Source organism: Hyperolius riggenbachi, chromosome 8 (assembly GCF_040937935.1).
Source record: "Hyperolius riggenbachi isolate aHypRig1 chromosome 8, aHypRig1.pri, whole genome shotgun sequence".
NCBI classification, from domain to species: domain Eukaryota; kingdom Metazoa; phylum Chordata; class Amphibia; order Anura; family Hyperoliidae; genus Hyperolius; species Hyperolius riggenbachi.
In genome coordinates, this window is record NC_090653.1 from 300,243,417 (window position 1) to 300,263,337 (window position 19,921).

Sequence of the window (19,921 nt, forward strand, 5' to 3'; positions counted from 1 at the left end):
GCAGTGATATCTGAATAACACCAGAAACAAGCATGCAGCTAGTCTTGTCAGATCTGACTTTAAAGTCTGAAACCCCAGATCTGCTGCATGCTTGTTCAGGGGCTGTGGCTGAAAGTAGAGGCAGAGGATCAGCAGGGCTGCCGGGCAACTGGTATTGTTTAAAAGGAAATAAACATGGCAGCCTCCATATACCTCTCTCTTCAGTTCCCCTTTAAGAATTGGAGGCGGAAAATTCTAGAAAATAATGTACCGCTTTGACTCCTAATTCCATACAGAAATGCACCGCCAGGGAGGTTATCCCTCCTGGCGGTAACCCCGACCTACACTCGGGGTAGCCGCCGCAGAGGATTGCTTGGCCCCCGGAGGAATTTTTTGAATAAAACTTGTTGTAAACCTTGTAGCTAGCACTAGGCTAGCCACCTGTGCCCCCCAAGTCCCTCCGCTCCGATCCCCCCGATCGCTGCCATTATACGTACCCCTTGGATCCCACGATAGTGCAGCCTCTCCAGTCACCTCCAGGCTTCGCTATGGTGAGGATCGGGACAGCGCATGACGTCGATTGCGTCAGACGTCATGTCCGATCGTTGCCATAGCGATGACTGAAGCTCATTGGGGAGGCTGCGGCTCTTGCGGGATCGCGGCTGCGTAAATATAAGCGCCGGCGATCGGGGGATCAGAGAGGTGCGGGGGAACTTGCGGGACACAGGTAGCTAGCCTAGTGATAGCTACAAGGTTAACAACAAGTTTTATTCAAAAAATTCCTCCCGCGGACGCAACCACCGAAACTGCGTACCACCAGGGAGATTAACTAGCGATAACCAGCCTGATGTTACTACTTCCAAGTTGATGGAAATGTTATGTTAATTTTATGCAGCTTGGAGACGGACTTCTCGAGAGCTGCTGCAAATGAGTGGTTCCAGGAATGCCTATATTTACATAAGATCTACATCATCATCATACCTCATTAGCTCCTCCTTGACAGCCGATACTGATCTCCTGCTAGATGTGATCCAATCTACTGCCCCTGCTGGCTGTCTGCGACATTACACCCCAGAAATACCCTTTATAATTGATTTATTTTCATCAGTTCTGAGTTGTAAACACAGAGATTAATATATGGTGTGCAATAAAGGCCCATTCACACTTAAAATCGCAAAACAGTAGCTTAACGTTACCGGTGATTTAATATGGGAAAATCACTGGACAAATATTTACTCTTAGAGTGATAGCGATTAGCGCTTCTATATATGCTAGTCGCGATCCCTCCCGGAGCGACAAAAATGCTGCAGGTGATGCGTCTGGCGATTGCGGCCAAACGCTAAACTCCCACCATCGGAGGCAATCGTGGCAGTGAGATCAGATTTAAAAAGCGCTAGCACTTCAGCTATTAGCAGCAATCGTCCTAGTGAGAGCGGCGCAAAGGTTGTAAGGATCAGGGCCGGATTACCCACCTGGGCGCCTCCTACCTCCGTGTTAGGGGCCGGATTTGTACTCTTTACCGCCCAAGGCCACTGTCACCAGCCGCCCCCCTTCAGTATAGGTAGCGAGATGACCCCTCCCCCTTCCCTCTAGTATAGGTAGCCAGATGACCCCTCCCCCTTCCCTCTAGTATAGGTAGCCAGATGACCCTTACCCCTTTCCCTTCAGTATAGGTAGCGAGATGACTACTCCCCCCTTCCCTTCAGTATAGGTAGCCAGATGACTCCTCCCCCCTTCCCTCCAGTATAGGTAGCGAGATGACCCCTCCCCCTTCCCTCCAGTATAGGTAGCTGGATGACCCCTCCCCTTCCCTTCAGTATAGGTAATGAAGTGACCCCTCCCCCTTCCCTTCAGTATAGGTAGCGAGATGACCCCTCCTCCCTTCCCTCAAGTATAGGTAGCGAGATGACCCCTCCTCCCTTCCCTTCAGTATAGGTAGCGAGATGACCCCTCCCCCTTCCCTTCAGTATAGGTAGCGAGATGACCCCTTCCCCTTCCCTCAAGTATAGGTAGCGAGATGACCCCTCCTCCCTTCCCTTCAGTATAGGTAGCGAGATGATCCCTCCCCCTTCCCTTCAGTATAGGTAGCGAGATGACCCCTCCCCCTTCCCTCAAGTATAGGTAGCGAGATGACCCCTCCTCCCTTCCCTTCAGTATAGGTAGCGAGATGACCCCTCCCCCCTTCCGTATAGGTAGCGAGGTGACCCCTCCCCCCTTCCCTTCAGTATAGGTAGCGAGATGACCCCTCCTCCCTTCCCTCTAGTATAGGTAGCCAGATGACCCCTCCCCCTTCCCTTCAGTATAGGTAGCGAGATGACCCCTCCCCCTTCCCTCAAGTATAGGTAGCGAGATGACCCCTCCTCCCTTCCCTTCAGTATAGGTAGCCAGATGACCCCTCCCCCCTTCCCTTCAGTATAGAAAGCGAGGTGACCCCTCCCCCCTTCCCTTCAGTATAGGTAGCGAGATGACCCCTCCTCCCTTCCCTCTAGTATAGGTAGCCTGATGACCCCCAATATAGGTAGCCAGATGACCCCTTTTCCTCCAGTATAGGTAGTCAGATGACCCCCTTAATCCCTCCTCCCCACCACCCTCCCTTTCAGTATAGGCAGCCAGCTCGCCTTCACACTGCAGCAGCCATCTGTGTCACTCATTTCTCCACTCATCTCCAGTGCAGAAGCTTCCTCTTCCCCCTCTGGCTCCAATGCTACCCAAGTCCATAGCCGCCGGCCACAATGCAAACGTGCAGAGAGAGCAAGATGGCTGCTGCACAGGCGGCTGGCAGCTGAGTGCTGCGGTCAGGCGCTCGCCTGATCTCCCTGCATTGCAGCATTTGCAAGCTTACAAATGCTCCGTCAGTTTAGTCTGCTGCTTTGGTGCCATTGTTATTGTGGTGCCCTAGGCCGTGGCCTAGGCGGCCTAGGCCTAAATCTGGCCCTGGTAAGGTTCTCATAAGCTGGACAAGTGCTAGAAAGTTCACATAACGTTAGAAATATGCCCTTGCCAGTGACATTACATCACCAATAAACAGACACGTGATTCGTACGTGGAATAATCTTCTGCGTCTTCAGCTCGAAAAAGCAGTTCTCCTCCGGAGGGCTGATGAGATTGTAGACGGTCCTCACCTGCGGGACACAAACATCAATTGCACAGGTGCACACGGTTTAAAGAGGACCTGTAACTAAGGACTGAACTTCATCCCAATCAGTAGCTGATACCCCCTTTCCCACCAGAACTCTTTACCTTTTCTCAAACGGGGCTCTGTATAGCTAATATGGTGGTGAAACCCCTCCCACAGTGTGATGTCAGCACCAGGGTATGAGGATTTTTTCCCCCCATCCCTGCGGCGTCCCGTAGTACCGTCTGATCACTGCCGGCGCTTGCCCATAAGGAAATCCCGTTCTAAACGAGATTTCCTTGATGGCTTCCCCGTCGCCATGGCGACGAACGAAGTGACGTCATTTACGTTGTGACGTCACAGGTAGTCCCGATCCACCCCATAGCGCAGCCTGGCGGCGATTGGCCAGGCTGCGCAAGGGGTATGCGGGGGGGGGGGGGCCTGTATCGCGGCGGGTAGCGGCGGATCGGCGGCGATCGGACCAAACACGCAGCTAGCAAAGTGCTAGCTGCGTGTTTGAAAAAAAATGTATGCAAATCGGCCCAGCAGGGCCTGAGATATCCTCCGCGGCAGCTTACCCCGTGTCCAGCACAGGGTTACCGCTAAGGAGGTTAAATTGCTTTAAAAACATTTTTTAGGGTAAATGAGGCATATAGCATCATTATTTTGTAAAGGGAAACACTAATTGATGATGTGGGGACTTAAAATCCCCCCCCCCCACCAAAAAAAATGGCTGTCAATTAACATCAGGACTAGGTTCCAGACAGCGGTCGTGCAGCCCACATTGTGTCCAAAGTCCAACCGCACAACTGGGACATGACAGTTTTCAGCCCAGACACCTCCACAGCAATTGTGTTTTGGGTTAAATATAGATGGTATCAGTACAGCAGCAGTGGCCTGTGGCACCCTGGAGGTGGTGGGAGCAGCACAGGCAGCAGGAGCAGGGCAATGCAGCAGCAGCAGGTGTAACGTCTGCCAGGAGCATGCCGGACGTGGCACGTGGCAGTGGCACATGACACTTACTTGGCACGTGGCACTTTGCACGTGGTGCCACGTGCCACCTGCATGCTCTATATGGAGGCTCCAGGCACCTCAGCTTCCAGCATGTCACCACCCAGCAGCCAGCATGTCCCATATGTTTACGTGACACTGCCTATTTATGTGATATGCTACATTTTTTTTCTTTTCTGTATTAATGTAGAGGAGGGCTTCATCCAACATTTTGCTGGGCAGGCTTACTTAGACCGCTGTTAAGTTCATGTAAATTTGGCCCCACCCATGACCACACCCACATTCTGATAAATGGCCACACCCATTTTTCATCTGGAGTGCCCATGCCCCGGATCTCAGGATCCTAGCAACGCCCCTGGCATTCCATGGATGGCTGAACTGCGTGATTGTCTGGGACGGCCCCGAGCGCCTTCAGCTGCAATTTCCTGAAATGAAGGCCCTACATAAAGGCACAGGGCATATTTTATGGTCTACTACACAGAAAAACAGTTTCACGCTAGACACTTGGTTGGGCGTTCGGAGTCCTGTGCTATTATGATAGGTACATACATTTCCTCTAACGACCCCATAGGCACTCCTTGTACTGACGAGGAGATCTTCTTGAATCGGAACCTGCAAGAAATATATAAATGGATGATTGCCAATTAGATGTCTGAAGATTTATCACCACTCTACGGCCCCGTTTACACTTAATCAATTGGTATGCGTTAGTGTACATTAGTACGCGTTAGTGCGCGTTGGTACGCGTTTTTTCCATACCAGTGCATTGGGAAGAAGATTTCAGTTAAAACACATTAAGTGTGAAAGGTGCCATAGGAAAACATGGGCATTACTTTGAAAATCAGTTTTCTTTCCATTTTAACTGAGAGCAACTGATTAAGTGTAAAAGGGCCCTACCCCTAACTGACACCTGGCACTATCTACCTCCTACTGATACCTGACACTACCTACCTCCAACTGACACCTGGCACTATCTACCTCCAGCTGATACCTGGCACTATCTACCTCCAGCTGATACCTGACACTATCTACCTCCAGCTGATACCTGACACTATCTACCTCCAGCTGATACCTGACACTATCTACCTCCAGCTTATACCTGACACTATCTACCTCCAACTGATACCTGACACTATCTACAGTGGCTTGCAAAAGTATTCGGCCCCCTTGAAGTTTTCCACATTTTGTCACATTACTGCCACAAACATCAATCCATTTTATTGGAATTTTATGTGAAAGACAAATACAAAGTGGTGTACACGTGAGAAGTGGAACGAAAATCATACATGATTCCAAATTTTTTTTTACAAATCAATAACTACAAAGTAGGGTGTGCGTAATTATTCAGCCCCCTTTGGTCTGAGTGCAGTCAGTTGCCCATAGACATTGCCTGATGGGTGCTAATGACTAAATAGAGTGCACCTGTGTGTAATCTAATGTCAGTACAAATACAGCTGCTCTGTGAGGGCCTCAGAGGTTGTCTAAGAGAATATTGGGAGCAACAACACTGTGAAGTCCAAAGAACACACCAGGCAGGTCAGGGATAAAGTTATTGAGAAATGTAAAGCAGGCTTAGGCTACAAAATGATTTCCAAAGCCTTGAACATCCCACGGAGCACTGTTCAAGCGATCATTCAGAAATGGAAGGAGTATGGCACAACTGTAAACCTACCAAGACAAGGCCGTCCACCTAAACTCACAGGCCGAACAAGGAGAGCGCTGATCAGAAATGCAGTCAAGAGGCCCATGGTGACTCTGGATGAACTGCAGAGATCTACAGCTCAGGTGGGGGAATCTGTCCATAGGACAACTATTAGTCATGCACTGTACAAAGTTGGATTTTATGGAAGAGTGACAAGGTATGTACCCCTTTTAAAACCCTGTACTCACCAAGTACCCCCTAGCATAGTAAACATGATCACAAGTACCCCTCGACAAATATATATTTAATCATAGTACATGATAATTGGTTTTAAACAATTTCAAGCATTTACTATTGCTTTTAATTAACTAAAATGCTAATTTGTTGCTGTTTAACATTTATCAACTTCTAAAACTCTAAATTTATTGTTCTTGGGTAAGTATGTCAAGTCGGAGTACCCCCTGGGACCATCAGAAGTACCCCCTGGGGTACGCGTACCACATGTTGAGAACCTAGGCCAGGGGTCTGCAACCTTTAAGACATAAAGAGCCACTTGGACCAGTTTCCGAAAAGAGAAAAAAAACTGGGAGCCGCAAAACCATTATAAAACAAATCGTTAGCAGATATGACCCCCATATGCACAAATCGTTAGCAGATATGACCCCCATATGCACAAATCGTTAGCAGATATGACCCCCATATGCACAAATCGTTAGCAGATATGACCCCCATATGCACAAGCCTTTATCAGATATGACCCCCATATGCACAAGACTTCAGCAGATATGACCCCCATATGCACAAATCGTTAGCAGATATGACCCCCATATGCACAAATCGTTAGCAGATATGACCCCCATATGCACAAATCGTTAGCAGATATGACCCCCATATGCACAAATCGTTAGCAGTTATGACCCCCATATGCACAATCCTTCAGCAGATATGACCCCCATATGCACAAATCGTTAGCAGATATGACCCCCATATGCACAAGCCTTCATCAGATATGACCCCCATATGCACAAGCCTTCAGCAGATATGACCCCCATATGCACAAATCGTTAGCAGATATGACCCCCATATGCACAAATCGTTAGCAGATATGACCCCCATATGCACAACTCGTTAGCAGATATGACCCCCATATGCACAAATCGTTAGCAGATATGACCCCCATATGCACAAGCCTTCATCAGATATGACCCCCATATCCACAAGCCTTCAGCAGATATGACCCCCATATGCACAAATCGTTAGCAGATATGACCCCCATATGCACAAATCGTTAGCAGATATGACCCCCATATGCACAAATCGTTAGCAGATATGACCCCCATATGCACAAATCGTTAGCAGATATGAGCCCCATATGCACAAATCGTTAGCAGATATGACCCCCATATGCACAAATCGTTAGCAGTTATGACCCCCATATGCACAATCCTTCAGTAGATATGACCCCCATATGCACAAATCGTTAGCAGATATGACCCCCATATGCACAATCCTTCAGCAGATCTGACCCCCATATGCACAATCCTTCAGCATATCTGAAAAGAAAAACCCATTTACTCACCTAGTCAGAAGACCTCCTGTCACGATCTCCTCCTGTCCCGACCTCCGGTCCTGACCTTGTGGCCCGCAACTCCCACGATCCTCTTCCTACGTCACGTCCTGCCTGCATTACACTGCAGGGCTACGGGAAAATGGCCGCCCGAAGCCCTACACTGCACTGGTCCGGCGGCCTCTCTGATAGGCTGCCGGCCAGCGACAGCACACGTCTCGTGCGCCGCAGCCACTGACACTGGAGCCGCCTAGGAGCCGCGGCGAAGGTGAAAAAGAGCCGCATGCGGCTCCGGAGCCGCGGGTTGCAGACCCCTGACCTAGGCCCTAAAAGACTGCAGCTGTAATTGCAGCAAAAGGTGGATCTACAAAGTATTGACTCAGGGGGCTGAAAAATTACGCACACCCCACTTTGCAGTTATTTATTTGTAAAAAAATGTTTGGAATAATGTAAGATTTTCGTTCCACTTCTCACGTGTACACCACTTTGTATTGGTCTTTCACGTGGAATTCCAATAAAATGGATTCATGTTTGTGGCAGTAATGTGACAAAATGTGGGAAACTGCAAGGGGGCCGAATACTTTTGCAAGCCACTGTACCTCCAACTGATACCAGAGACCATCTTCATCCAACTGATACCGGACACTATCTACCTCCAACTGATACCTGACACTATCTCCCTCCAACTGACAACTGACACTATCTACCTCCAACTGATACCGGAGACTATCTACCTCCAACTGATACCGGAGACTATCTACCTCCAACTGATACCTGACACTATCTGCCTCCAACTGATACCTGACACTATCTACCTCCAACTGATACCTGACACTATCTACCTCCAACTGATACCTGACACTATCTCCCTCCAACTGATACCGGAGACTATCTACCCCCAACTGATACCTGACACTATCTACCTCCAACTGATACCTGACACTATCTCCCTCTAACTGATACCGGAGACTATCTACCTCCAACTGATACCTGACACTATCTACCTCCAACTGATTCCTGACACTATCTACCTCCAACTGATACCTGGCACTAGCTACCTCCAACTGATACCTGGCACTAGCTACCTCCAACTGATACCTGACACTATCTACACCCAACTGATACCTGGCACTATCTACCTCCAACTGATACCTGACACTATCTACCTCCAACTGATACCTGGCACTAGCTACCTCCAACTGATACCTGGCACTAGCTACCTCCAACTGATACCTGGCACTAGCTACCTCCAACTGATACCTGACACTATCTACACCCAACTGATACCTGGCACTATCTACCTCCAGCTAATACCTCACACTATCTACCTCCAACTGGTACCGGACACTATCTACCTCCAGCTAATACCTCACACTATCTACCTCCAACTAATACCTGACACTAGCTCCCTCCTACTGATACCGGAGACTATCTACCTCCAGCTAATACCTGACACTATCTACCTCCAACTGATACCTGGCACTAGCTACCTCCAACTGATACCTGGCACTATCTACCTCCAACTGACACCTGGCACTAGCTACCTCCTGCTGGCAGCATTTCTGAGTCTAATGCTGGGTACACACTATGAGATTTTATGGTCGATGTACTGTCAAATCGATTATTTCCGACATGTCCAATTTGCTTTCCGAACAATTTCCGAGCATTTTCTGATCGATCTTCTATTAAAGTTAACGGAAATCAATCGGAAAATGCTCGGAAATCGATCGGAAAGCAAATCGGACATGTTGGAAATAATCGATCTGACAGTAAATTGTCCATAAAATCTCATAGTGTGTATCCAGCATAAGGGAGTAACAATCACTCAGCAGCCTGGCTGTCTCAGTCTTTGTCATAGATCTACATTAGAAGCTATTGAGGTTTGGGATCAAAACTTTTCCCTCTTTCCCTGTCCTGGCAGCCCTCCTCCTGTGCTCCCCCCTACCACAGATCATGTCTCAGTCCCCTGAGATAGCGGCAGATGCTCCTGGTCTGGAGGTCACAGGATCTCCCATTCATTCTCCTCTCAGTCATTCACACATTCCTCAGCCTTATCTCAGTGTGCTGTGTTTACTTACTTTTACTAATGACACTCTCTGCACTTTAACCGCTACCCTGCTGGCATCTCTGTGGCCAGCTCTTCTCTCTTCTACACAGTCTTATCTCAAATGTCAAAATGCACTTTATTTCTAGCTCAGTATCTACCTTCTGATATGTAACAGGTAGTCAGGCTTTTGTTCTGTAATCATCACTGCAAATGTTTCATTGTTTTCATTCATATGAGAGTGGTGGCTGCCATTTTTATTTCCTTTTTAACAATACCAGTTGCCTGGCAGACCTGCCATCTTTCTGGTCAGTAGGGTCTAAATCACACACCTGAAACAAGCATGCAGCTAATCTTGTTAGAAGTGTCATAGACATTTGATCTGTATGCTTGTTCAGGGGCTATGGTTTAGGATCAGCAGGATAGCATCATTTATTAGTGTCTGCTACATTCTGGTACTTGTGTGTGTGAATGCATGAATGGGTTACTCTGTCCAGAAAGGTTAGACAGGTTGCTGTTGCTTGTAGGTGTGGGGGTGTGTGTCTGTGGGGGAGGGGGGTGCAATTTTAGTATTAGCCATGGGCGCTGTCTTGCCTAGATACACCACTGTCCATAGACTTTCATTGGTGTAGCGTAGTGTTGGGCGAACATCTAGATGTTCGGGTTCGGGCCGAACAGGCCGAACATGGCCGCGATGTTCGGGTGTTCGACCCGAACTCCGAACATAATGGAAGTCAATGGGGACCCGAACTTTTGTGGTTTGTAAAGCCTCCTTACATGCTACATACCCCAAATTTACAGGGTATGTGCACCTTGGGAGTGGGTACAAGAGGAAAAATTTTTTTAGCAAAAAGAGCTTATAGTTTTTGAGAAAATCGATTTTAAAGTTTCAAAGGGAAAACTGTCTTTTAAATGCGGGAAATGTCTGTTTTCTTTGCACAGGTAACATGCTTTTTGTCGGCATGCAGTCATAAATGTAATACATATAAGAGGTTCCAGGAAAAGGGACCGGTAATGCTAACCCAGCAGCAGCACACGTGATGGAACAGGAGGAGGGTGGCGCAGGAGGAGAAGGCCACGCTTTGAGACACAACAACCCAGGCCTTGCATGAGGACAAGAAGCGTGCGGATAGCATGCTTTGTACCACCATGCAGTCATAAATGTAATAAAGATAAGTGGTTCAATAAACAGGGACCACGCGGCAACGCTAACCCAGCAGCAGCACACGTGATGGAACAGGAGGAGGGTGGCGCAGGAGGAGAAGGCCACGCTTTGTGAGACACAACAACCCAGGCCTTGCATGAGGACAAAAAGCGTGCGGATAGCATGCTTTGTACCGCCATGTAGTCATAAATGTAATAAAGATAAGAGGTTCCATAAACAGGGACCACGCGGCAACGCTAACCCAGCAGCAGCAGCACACGTGATGGAACAGGAGGAGGCGCAGGAGGAGAATGCCACGCTTTGTGAGACACAACAACCCAGGCCTTGCATGAGGACAAAAAGCGTGCGGATAGCATGCTTTGTACCGCCATGTAGTCATAAATGTAATAAAGATAAGAGGTTCCATAAACAGGGACCGGCAACGGTAACCCAGCAGCAGCAGCAGCAGCAGCAGCACACGTGATGGAACAGGAGGAGGCGCAGGAGGAGAAGGCCACGCTTTGTGAGACACAACAACCCAGGCCTTGCATGAGGACAAAAAGCGTGCGGATAGCATGCTTTGTACCGCCATGTAGTCATAAATGTAATAAAGATAAGAGGTTCCATAAACAGGGACCGGCAACGGTAACCCAGCAGCAGCAGCAGCAGCAGCACACGTGATGGAACAGGAGGAGGCGCAGGAGGAGAAGGCCACGCTTTGTGAGACACAACAACCCAGGCCTTGCATGAGGACAAAAAGCGTGCGGATAGCATGCTTTGTACCGCCATGCAGTCATAAATGTAATAAAGATAAGAGGTTCCATAAACAGGGACCGGCAACGGTAACCCAGCAGCAGCAGCAGCAGCACACGTGATGGAACAGGAGGAGGCGCAGGAGGAGAAGGCCACGCTTTGTGAGACACAACAACCCAGGCCTTGCATGAGGACAAAAAGCGTGCGGATATAGCAGCAATGCTTTTTGCCGCCATGCAGTCATAAATGTAATACAGATGAGAGGTTCAATAAACAGGGACCGGAAACGCTAAACCATCCCAGATGTTCATCGGTCATGTTACTTGGTTGGGGTCCAGGAGTGTTGCGTAGTTGTTTCCAATCCAGGATTGATTCATTTTAATTTGAGTCAGACGGTCTGCATTTTCTGTGGAGAGGCGGATACGCCGATCTGTGATGATGCCTCCGGCAGCACTGAAACAGCGTTCCGACATAACGCTGGCTGCCGGGCAAGCCAGCACCTCTATTGCGTACATTGCCAGTTCGTGCCAGGTGTCTAGCTTCATGCCCGGTTTCAGGTCCAGCGGTGCCAGCCACAAATCCGTCTGTTCCTTTATTCCCCTCCAAATTTCCTCCCCTGTGTGCTGCTTATCCCCAAGGCAGATCAGCTTCAGCAACGCTTGCTGACGCATGCCAACAGCTGTGCTGCACTGCTTCCACGATCCTACTGCTGCTGGTGCTGGGTTAGCATTTCCGGATGAGGTACAGCTTTGAGATGCGTTGGAGGAGAAGGAGTCAGAGAGGTAGGTGCTGCTGTTGTTATCCAGCTGTTTGCGGCGTGGGCAACACCCGCGCCGTAGCAGGTGAGGAATCGCTGCCAGGCTCCACAAGGTTCACCCAGTGCGCGGTAAGGGAGATGTATCGACCCTGGCCGAACGCACTCGTCCAGGTGTCAGTGGTGAGGTGAACCTTGCAGGCAACGGCATTCTTCAAGCTTCGGGTTATTTAGCTGACCACGTGCTCATGCAACTCAGGCACTGCAGAGCGCGCAAAGTGGTAGCGGCTGGGAACCACGTAACGTGGGATGGCCACTGACATCATGCCCTTGAAGCTGTTTGTCTCCACCACTCGATATGGCAGCATTTCGCAGGCCAGAAGCTTGGCTATGCTGGCTGGCTGTTACTGCCACGGCCCGGGGGTCATTTGCTGGCAATTTCCTCTTGTGCTCAAACATCTCAGAGACAGACAACTCAACCGTAGCGCTGCACACCGAAGGGCTGTTGGTTGTTGTGTTTGATGAACACTGGGAGACCTCAAGAGCACTAGTCCGGAAAGTGACAGTGTCAGCATCGTCTGATGTTTGTGAATGTTGTGAACCACGCAATGGCTGGGCTACTGCTGCTGCTGAGGCGGGTCTGGTGGTGAGTCTGGTGAACCCAAGGGAGGCAGTGTTGCTGGTGGTACCCTGTCCTGCCGCGTTTGCCCACAGAGTGGGATGTTTGGATAGAATGTGGCGGCTCATGCTGGTGGTGGAGAGGTTGTTAATACTTTTCCCCCTGCTCAGGCGGGTCTTGCACACCTTGCAAATCGCCATGGTAACATCCTCAGTGCAGTCTTCAAAGAAAGCCCAGACTTTAACTGGCTGAGGACTCGGACCTCGTGCGTGATGTGCTGGTGCTGCTTAACCCACTGCTGGACGCTTGAGAGGTCATCCAAGTAATTATCTGGTCCTGTTCTTTTGGATCTGTGAGGGTTGTTGTCCTGGACAACATGGGCAGTATTGAGTGGGTTTTCTTGGGTGCTCCCCTGTGGCCTGTACGTGAACCGTCAGGGGAAACACCTCTTCCCTTGCCCCTCCCTCTTTCACCGGATTTCTTCCTCATTTCACTTATCCTTAAAGTACACGCTGACTGGCAGCAGTACAGTGGCAGTACAGAAATGCTATACAGTGGTGGGTGAGCGGTGTACCACTATTGTCAGCAGTGACACAGAGCACAATGCTATACAGTGGCGGGTGAGCGGTGTACTACTGTTCCCAGCAGACACAGAGTGGAAGTAAACACAATGCTATATAGTGTGGCTGAGCCGTGTACACAGAGTGGCATTAAACACAATGCTATATAGTCTGCTATATAGTCACCCCGAACAGGGTGATGTTCTGCAGAACCCGAACAGTGGCAAACACTGTTCGCCCAACACTACTGGGAGGGAACGCAGATTTTAGTACCTAAACACACGATACAACATGTTTTCCGGGGTCGGACTCTGAGGCACATACAGATGGTCCCGATCATCATCCTCATCATACAACTCTTCTCCTGAGTCTGACCCACCCACCACCTCTGCCACCCCAACATCCCCAGACACAGACCCCTCATCGTCCTCAACATTAACTTGGGATGCTGGCCTGAGCCAGACCTCCTCCTCCACATCAGGCCCCATCATCTCCTCAATGGCAGCCCTCATTAATCGCTCTGGCGACGGACTGATGGACACAACGTTCTCCTCCGGGGAGGGCTGCTGCTGACCACTGGCTGCTGGGGTGGATGTTATAGCTTGCGTGGGGCGTTGGCTGTTGCTGTTGTTGGGAGTGCTGCTCACAGCGGAGGTCTCTGGGGAACTCATGTTGAGCTCATATAGTGGTTGACGGTGAGTGGAGTATTACTGATCCCAGCAATATACACACTGACTGGCAGAGTACGCAATGCTATATAGTGTGGCTGAGCGGTGTACACAGAGTGGCAGTAAACACAATGCTATATAGTCTGGCTGAGCGAGCGGTGTACTACTGTTCCCAGCAGAATCAGAGTGGCAGTAAACAATGGTATATAGTCTGGCTGAGCGGTGTACACAGAGTGTCAGTAAACAATGGTATATAGTCTGGCTGAGCGAGCGGTGTACTACTGTTCCCAGCAGAATCAGAGTGGCAGTAAACAATGGTATATAGTCTGGCTGAGCGGTGTACACAGAGTGTCAGTAAACAATGGTATATAGTCTGGCTGAGCGGTGTACACACAATGCTATATAGTCTGCTATATAGTGTCAGTAAACAATGGTATATAGTCTGGCTGAGCGAGCGGTGTACTACTGTTCCCAGCAGAATCAGAGTGGCAGTAAACAATGGTATATAGTCTGGCTGAGCGGTGTACACAGAGTGTCAGTAAACAATGGTATATAGTCTGGCTGAGCGAGCGGTGTACTACTGTTCCCAGCAGAATCAGAGTGGCAGTAAACAATGGTATATAGTCTGGCTGAGCGGTGTACACAGAGTGTCAGTAAACAATGGTATATAGTCTGGCTGAGCGGTGTACACACAATGCTATATAGTCTGCTATATAGTGTCAGTAAACAATGGTATATAGTCTGGCTGAGCGAGCGGTGTACTACTGTTCCCAGCAGAATCAGAGTGGCAGTAAACAATGGTATATAGTCTGGCTGAGCGGTGTACACAGAGTTTCAGTAAACAATGGTATATAGTCTGGCTGAGCGGTGTACACAGAGTGTCAGTAAACAATGGTATATAGTCTGGCTGAGCGGTGTACACAGAGTGGCAGTAAACACAATGCTATATAGTCTGGCTGAGTGAGCGGTGTACTACTGTTCCCAGCAGAATCAGAGTGGCAGTAAACAATGGTATATAGTCTGGCTGAGCGGTGTACACAGAGTGTCAGTAAACAATGGTATATAGTCTGGCTGAGCGGTGTACACAGAGTGGCAGTAAACACAATGCTATATACTCTGGCTGAGCGAGCGGTGTACTACTGTTCCCAGCAGACACAGAACAGTACACAGAATGCTATATAGTGTGGCTGAGCGAGCGGTGTACCACTATTCCCAGCAGACACAGAACAGTAAACAGAATGCTATATAGTGTGGCTGAGCGAGCGGTGTACCACTATTCCCAGCAGACACAGAACAGTAAACAGAATGCTATATAGTGTGGCTGAGCGAGCGGTGTACCACTATTCCCAGCAGACACAGAACAGTGAACAGAATGCTATATAGTGTGGCTGAGCGAGCGGTGTACCACTATTCCCAGCAGACACAGAACAGTGAACAGAATGCTATATAGTGTGGCTGAGCGAGCGGTGTACCACTATTCCCAGCAGACACAGAACAGTGAACAGAATGCTATATAGTGTGGATGAGCGAGCGGTGTACCACTATTCCCAGCAGACACAGAACAGTAAACAGAATGCTATATAGTGTGGCTGAGCGAGCGGTGTACCACTATTCCCAGCAGACACAGAACAGTGAACAGAATGCTATATAGTGTGGCTGAGCGAGCGGTGTACCACTATTCCCAGCAGACACAGAACAGTGAACAGAATGCTATATAGTGTGGCTGAGCGAGCGGTGTACCACTATTCCCAGCAGACACAGAACAGTAAACAGAATGCTATATAGTGTGGCTGAGCGAGCGGTGTACCACTATTCCCAGCAGACACAGAACAGTAAACAGAATGCTATATAGTGTGGCTGAGCGAGCGGTGTACCACTATTCCAAGCAGACACAGAACAGTGAACAGAATGCTATATAGTGTGGCTGAGCGAGCGGTGTACCACTATTCCCAGCAGACACAGAACAGTGAACAGAATGCTATATAGTGTGGCTGAGCGAGCGGTGTACCACTATTCCCAGCAGACACAGAACAGTGAACAGAATGCTATATAGTGTGGCTGAGCGAGCGGTGTACCACTATTCCCAGCAGACACAGAACAGTGAACAGAATGCTATATAGTGTGGATGAGCGAGCGGTGTACCACTATTCCCAGCAGACACAGAACAGTAAACAGAATGCTATATAGTGTGGCTGAGCGAGCGGTGTACCACTATTCCCAGCAGACACAGAACAGTGAACAGAATGCTATATAGTGTGGCTGAGCGAGCGGTGTACCACTATTCCCAGCAGACACAGAACAGTGAACAGAATGCTATATAGTGTGGCTGAGCGAGCGGTGTACCACTATTCCCAGCAGACACAGAACAGTGAACAGAATGCTATATAGTGTGGCTGAGCGAGCGGTGTACCACTATTCCAAGCAGACACAGAACAGTGAACAGAATGCTATATAGTGTGGCTGAGCGAGCGGTGTACCACTATTCCCAGCAGACACAGAGTGGCAGTAAACAGAATGCTATATAGTGTGGCTGAGCGAGGTACACAGAGTGGCAGTAAACAGAATGCTATATAGTGTGGCTGAGCAAGCGGTGTACTACTATTCCCAGCAGACACAGAGTGGCAGTAAACAGAATGCTATATAGTGTGGCTGAGCGAGGTACACAGAGTGGCAGTAAACAGAATGCTATATAGTGTGGCTGAGCAAGCGGTGTACTACTGTTCCCAGCAGTGACACAATGACAGGGGGGACCCTGGCTAGCGTGGCTGGAGCGCGAACTACCCTGCCTGCCTACCCAAAGCTAAACCCACAGACAAATGGCGGAGATATGACGTGGTTCGGGTATTTATTTACCCGAACCACGTGACCGTTCGGCCAATCAGAGCGCGTTCGGGTCCGAACCACGTGACCCGTTCGGCCAATCACAGCGCTAGCCGAACGTTCGGGGAACGTTCAGCCATGCGCTCTTAGTTCGGCCATATGGCCGAACGGTTTGGCCGAGCACCGTCAGGTGTTCGGCCGAACTCGAACATCACCCGAACAGGGTGATGTTCTGCAGAACCCGAACAGTGGCGAACACTGTTCGCCCAACACTAGTGTAGCGTAACCATGGGGTAAACCAGGAAAACGCACCGCACAGGTGTGAAAGTGGCCTGACACTATCCTGCTGGAGGATAATATCGGTAATACAACATGGCAGCCATGCAAGGGCGAGCGTAGATTTGCTTTAGAGTAAAACATTACCTCAACAGGCTTGGCGAATGGATTCTTTTCGGTCAGTCTGTAGTTCTTGAATGGTCCAGACTTTCTGTAATTGACTGTTACTTCCATGTCCAATTTCAGCTTGGCCTCCAAGATGGCGACTTCTGTCAGCGCTTCCAAAGATACTATGGTGTCCTGGGAATAAAAGGGACTAGTCACATTACAGAGTGTCTAATAATAGCAAAATAAGATGCAACACATAAAGGGTTTGATTCACAAAGATGACTTATTTTTCACCTTAACTGTAAGGAGTGCTAATGCAGGAGATAAACAAATAAGGAGAGCTAAACCTTGAGTTATGTCAAATAAGGAGAGCTAAACGATGAGTTATGTCAAATAAGGACAGCTAAACCATGAGTTATGTCAGATAAGGAGAGCTAAACCATGAGTTATGTCAGATAAGGAGAGCTAAACGATGAGTTATGTCAAATAAGGACAGCTAAACCATGAGTTGTGTCAGATAAGGAGAGCTAAACCATGAGTTATGTCAAATAAGGAGAGCTAAACCATGAGTTATGTCAGATAAGGAGAGCTAAACCATGAGTTATGTCAGATAAGGAGAGCTAAACCATGAGTTATGTCAAATAAGGAGAGCTAAACCATGAGTTATGTCAGATAAGGAGAGCTAAACCATGAGTTATGTCAGATAAGGAGAGCTAAACCATGAGTTATGTCAAATAAGGAGAGCTAAACCATGAGTTATGTCAGATAAGGAGAGCTAACCCGTGTGTTATGTCAAATAAGGAGAGCTAAGCCATGGGTTATGTCAAATAAGGAGAGCTAAAGCATGAGCTATGTCAAATAAGGAGAGCTAAACCATGAGTTATGTCAAATAAGGACAGCTAAACCATGAGTTGTGTCATATAAGGAGAGCTAAACCATGAGTTATGTCAAATAAGGACAGCTAAACCATGAGTTGTGTCATATAAGGAGAGCTAAACCATGAGTTATGTCAGATAAGGAGAGCTAAACCATGAGTTATGTCAAATAAGGAGAGCTAAACCATGAGTTATGTCAGATAAGGAGAGCTAACCCGTGCGTTATGTCAAATAAGGAGAGCTAAACCATGAGTTATGTCAAATAAGGAGAGCTAAACCATGAGTTCTGTCAAATAAGGAGAGCTAAACCATGAGTTATGTCAGATAAGGAGAGCTAACCCGTGCGTTATGTCAAATAAGGAGAGCTAAACCATGGGTTATGTCAAATAAGGAGAGCTAAACCATGAGCTATGTCAAATAAGAAGAGCTAAACCATGAGTTATGTCAAATAAGGACAGCTAAACCATGAGTTATGTCAAATAAGGAGAGCTAAACCATAAGCTATGTCAAATAAGGAGAGCGAAACCATGAGTTATGTCAAATAAGGACAGCTAAACCATGAGTTATGTCAAATAAGGAGAGCTAAACCATGAGCTATGTCAAATAAGGAGAGCTAAACCATGAGTTATGTCAAATAAGGACAGCTAAACCATGAGTTATGTCAAATAAGGAGAGCTAAACCATGAGCTATGTCAAATAAGGAGAGCTAAACCATGAGTTATGTCAAATAAGGAGAGCTAAACCATGAGTTAGGTCAAATAAGGAGCGCTAAACCATGAGTTATGTCAGATAAGGATAGCTAACCCGTGCGTTATGTCAAATAAGGAGAGCTAAGCCATGAGTTATGTCAAATAAGGACAGCTAAACCATGAGTTATGTCAAATAAGGAGAGCTAAACCATGAGCTATGTCAAATAAGGAGAGCTAAACCATGAGTTATGTCAAATAAGGAGAGCTAAACCATGAGTTAGGTCAAATAAGGAGCACTAAACCATGAGTTATGTCAGATAAGGATAGCTAACCCGTGCGTTATGTCAAATAAGGAGAGCTAAGCCATGAGTTATGTCAAATAAGGAGAGCTAAACCATGAGTTAGGTCAAATAAGGAGCACTAAACCATGAGTTATGTCAGATAAGGATAGCTAACCCGTGCGTTATGTCAAATAAGGAGAGCTAAGCCATGAGTTATGTCAAATAAGGAGAGCTAAACCATGAGTTATGTCAAATAAGGAGAGCTAAACCATGAGTTGTGTCAGATAAGGAGAGCTAACCCATGAGTTGTGTCAAATAAGGAGAGCTAAACCGTGAGTTATGTCAGATAAGGAGAGCTAACCCATGAGTTATGTCAAATAAGAAGAGCTAAACCATGAGTTATGTCAAATAAGGAGAGCTAAGCCATGAGTTATGTCAAATAAGGAGAGCTAAGCCATGAGTTATGTCAGATAAGGAGAGCTAACCCATGAGTTTTGTCAAATAAGGAGAGCTAACCATGAGTTATGTCAAATAAGGAGAGCTAAGCCATGAGTTATGTCAGATAAGGAGAGCTAAACCATGAGTTATGTCAAATAAGGAGAGCTAAACCATGAGTTATAAATTTGAAGAGAATTCGAGAGCCCAATATGGTGTAGTATGTCAAAATTGATTGGATAAATGAAACAGTGAGATGGTAATACTCACAAACATGGGTTACCGCTCAGGCAACCACTCAATAGGCAGGTGAGGAGATTAGACCTGTCCTCACTCAGGATTAAGAAGTCGCTCTCTGTAGATAGGAAGAAAGGGGGTAGATCACCCCTCCACCTGGGGTGGACTCAAATATATTGGTAGGTGAACAGAGGCGCCAGAAGGATAAAAGTACATAACATTTTTAAAAAATTGCTGGGAGGAAGTGGTGGACTCGCCTCCGTTAAAGCAGACACCAAGGACTGTAAATATATAGATATATTCAGGCAATAAGCAGGGGATAAACAACAGCAATTAAGTTATAG

General features: G+C 47.8%; 1 protein-coding gene across 1 annotated transcript in view; it reads right to left on the bottom strand.

Moving 5' to 3' along the window:
* The window catches only part of LOC137528017 (complement C5-like), a 208,381-nt gene that overhangs the window by 23,369 nt on the left and 165,091 nt on the right, over positions 1 to 19,921 (bottom strand). Inside the window, exons 30-32 of the mRNA XM_068249238.1 lie at positions 17,100 to 17,252; positions 4,655 to 4,717; positions 3,023 to 3,101 (exon numbers count right to left, since the gene is read on the bottom strand). Coding sequence (XP_068105339.1) covers positions 3,023 to 3,101; positions 4,655 to 4,717; positions 17,100 to 17,252 — 295 coding nt within the window. The remainder of the gene's footprint in view (positions 1 to 3,022; positions 3,102 to 4,654; positions 4,718 to 17,099; positions 17,253 to 19,921) is intronic.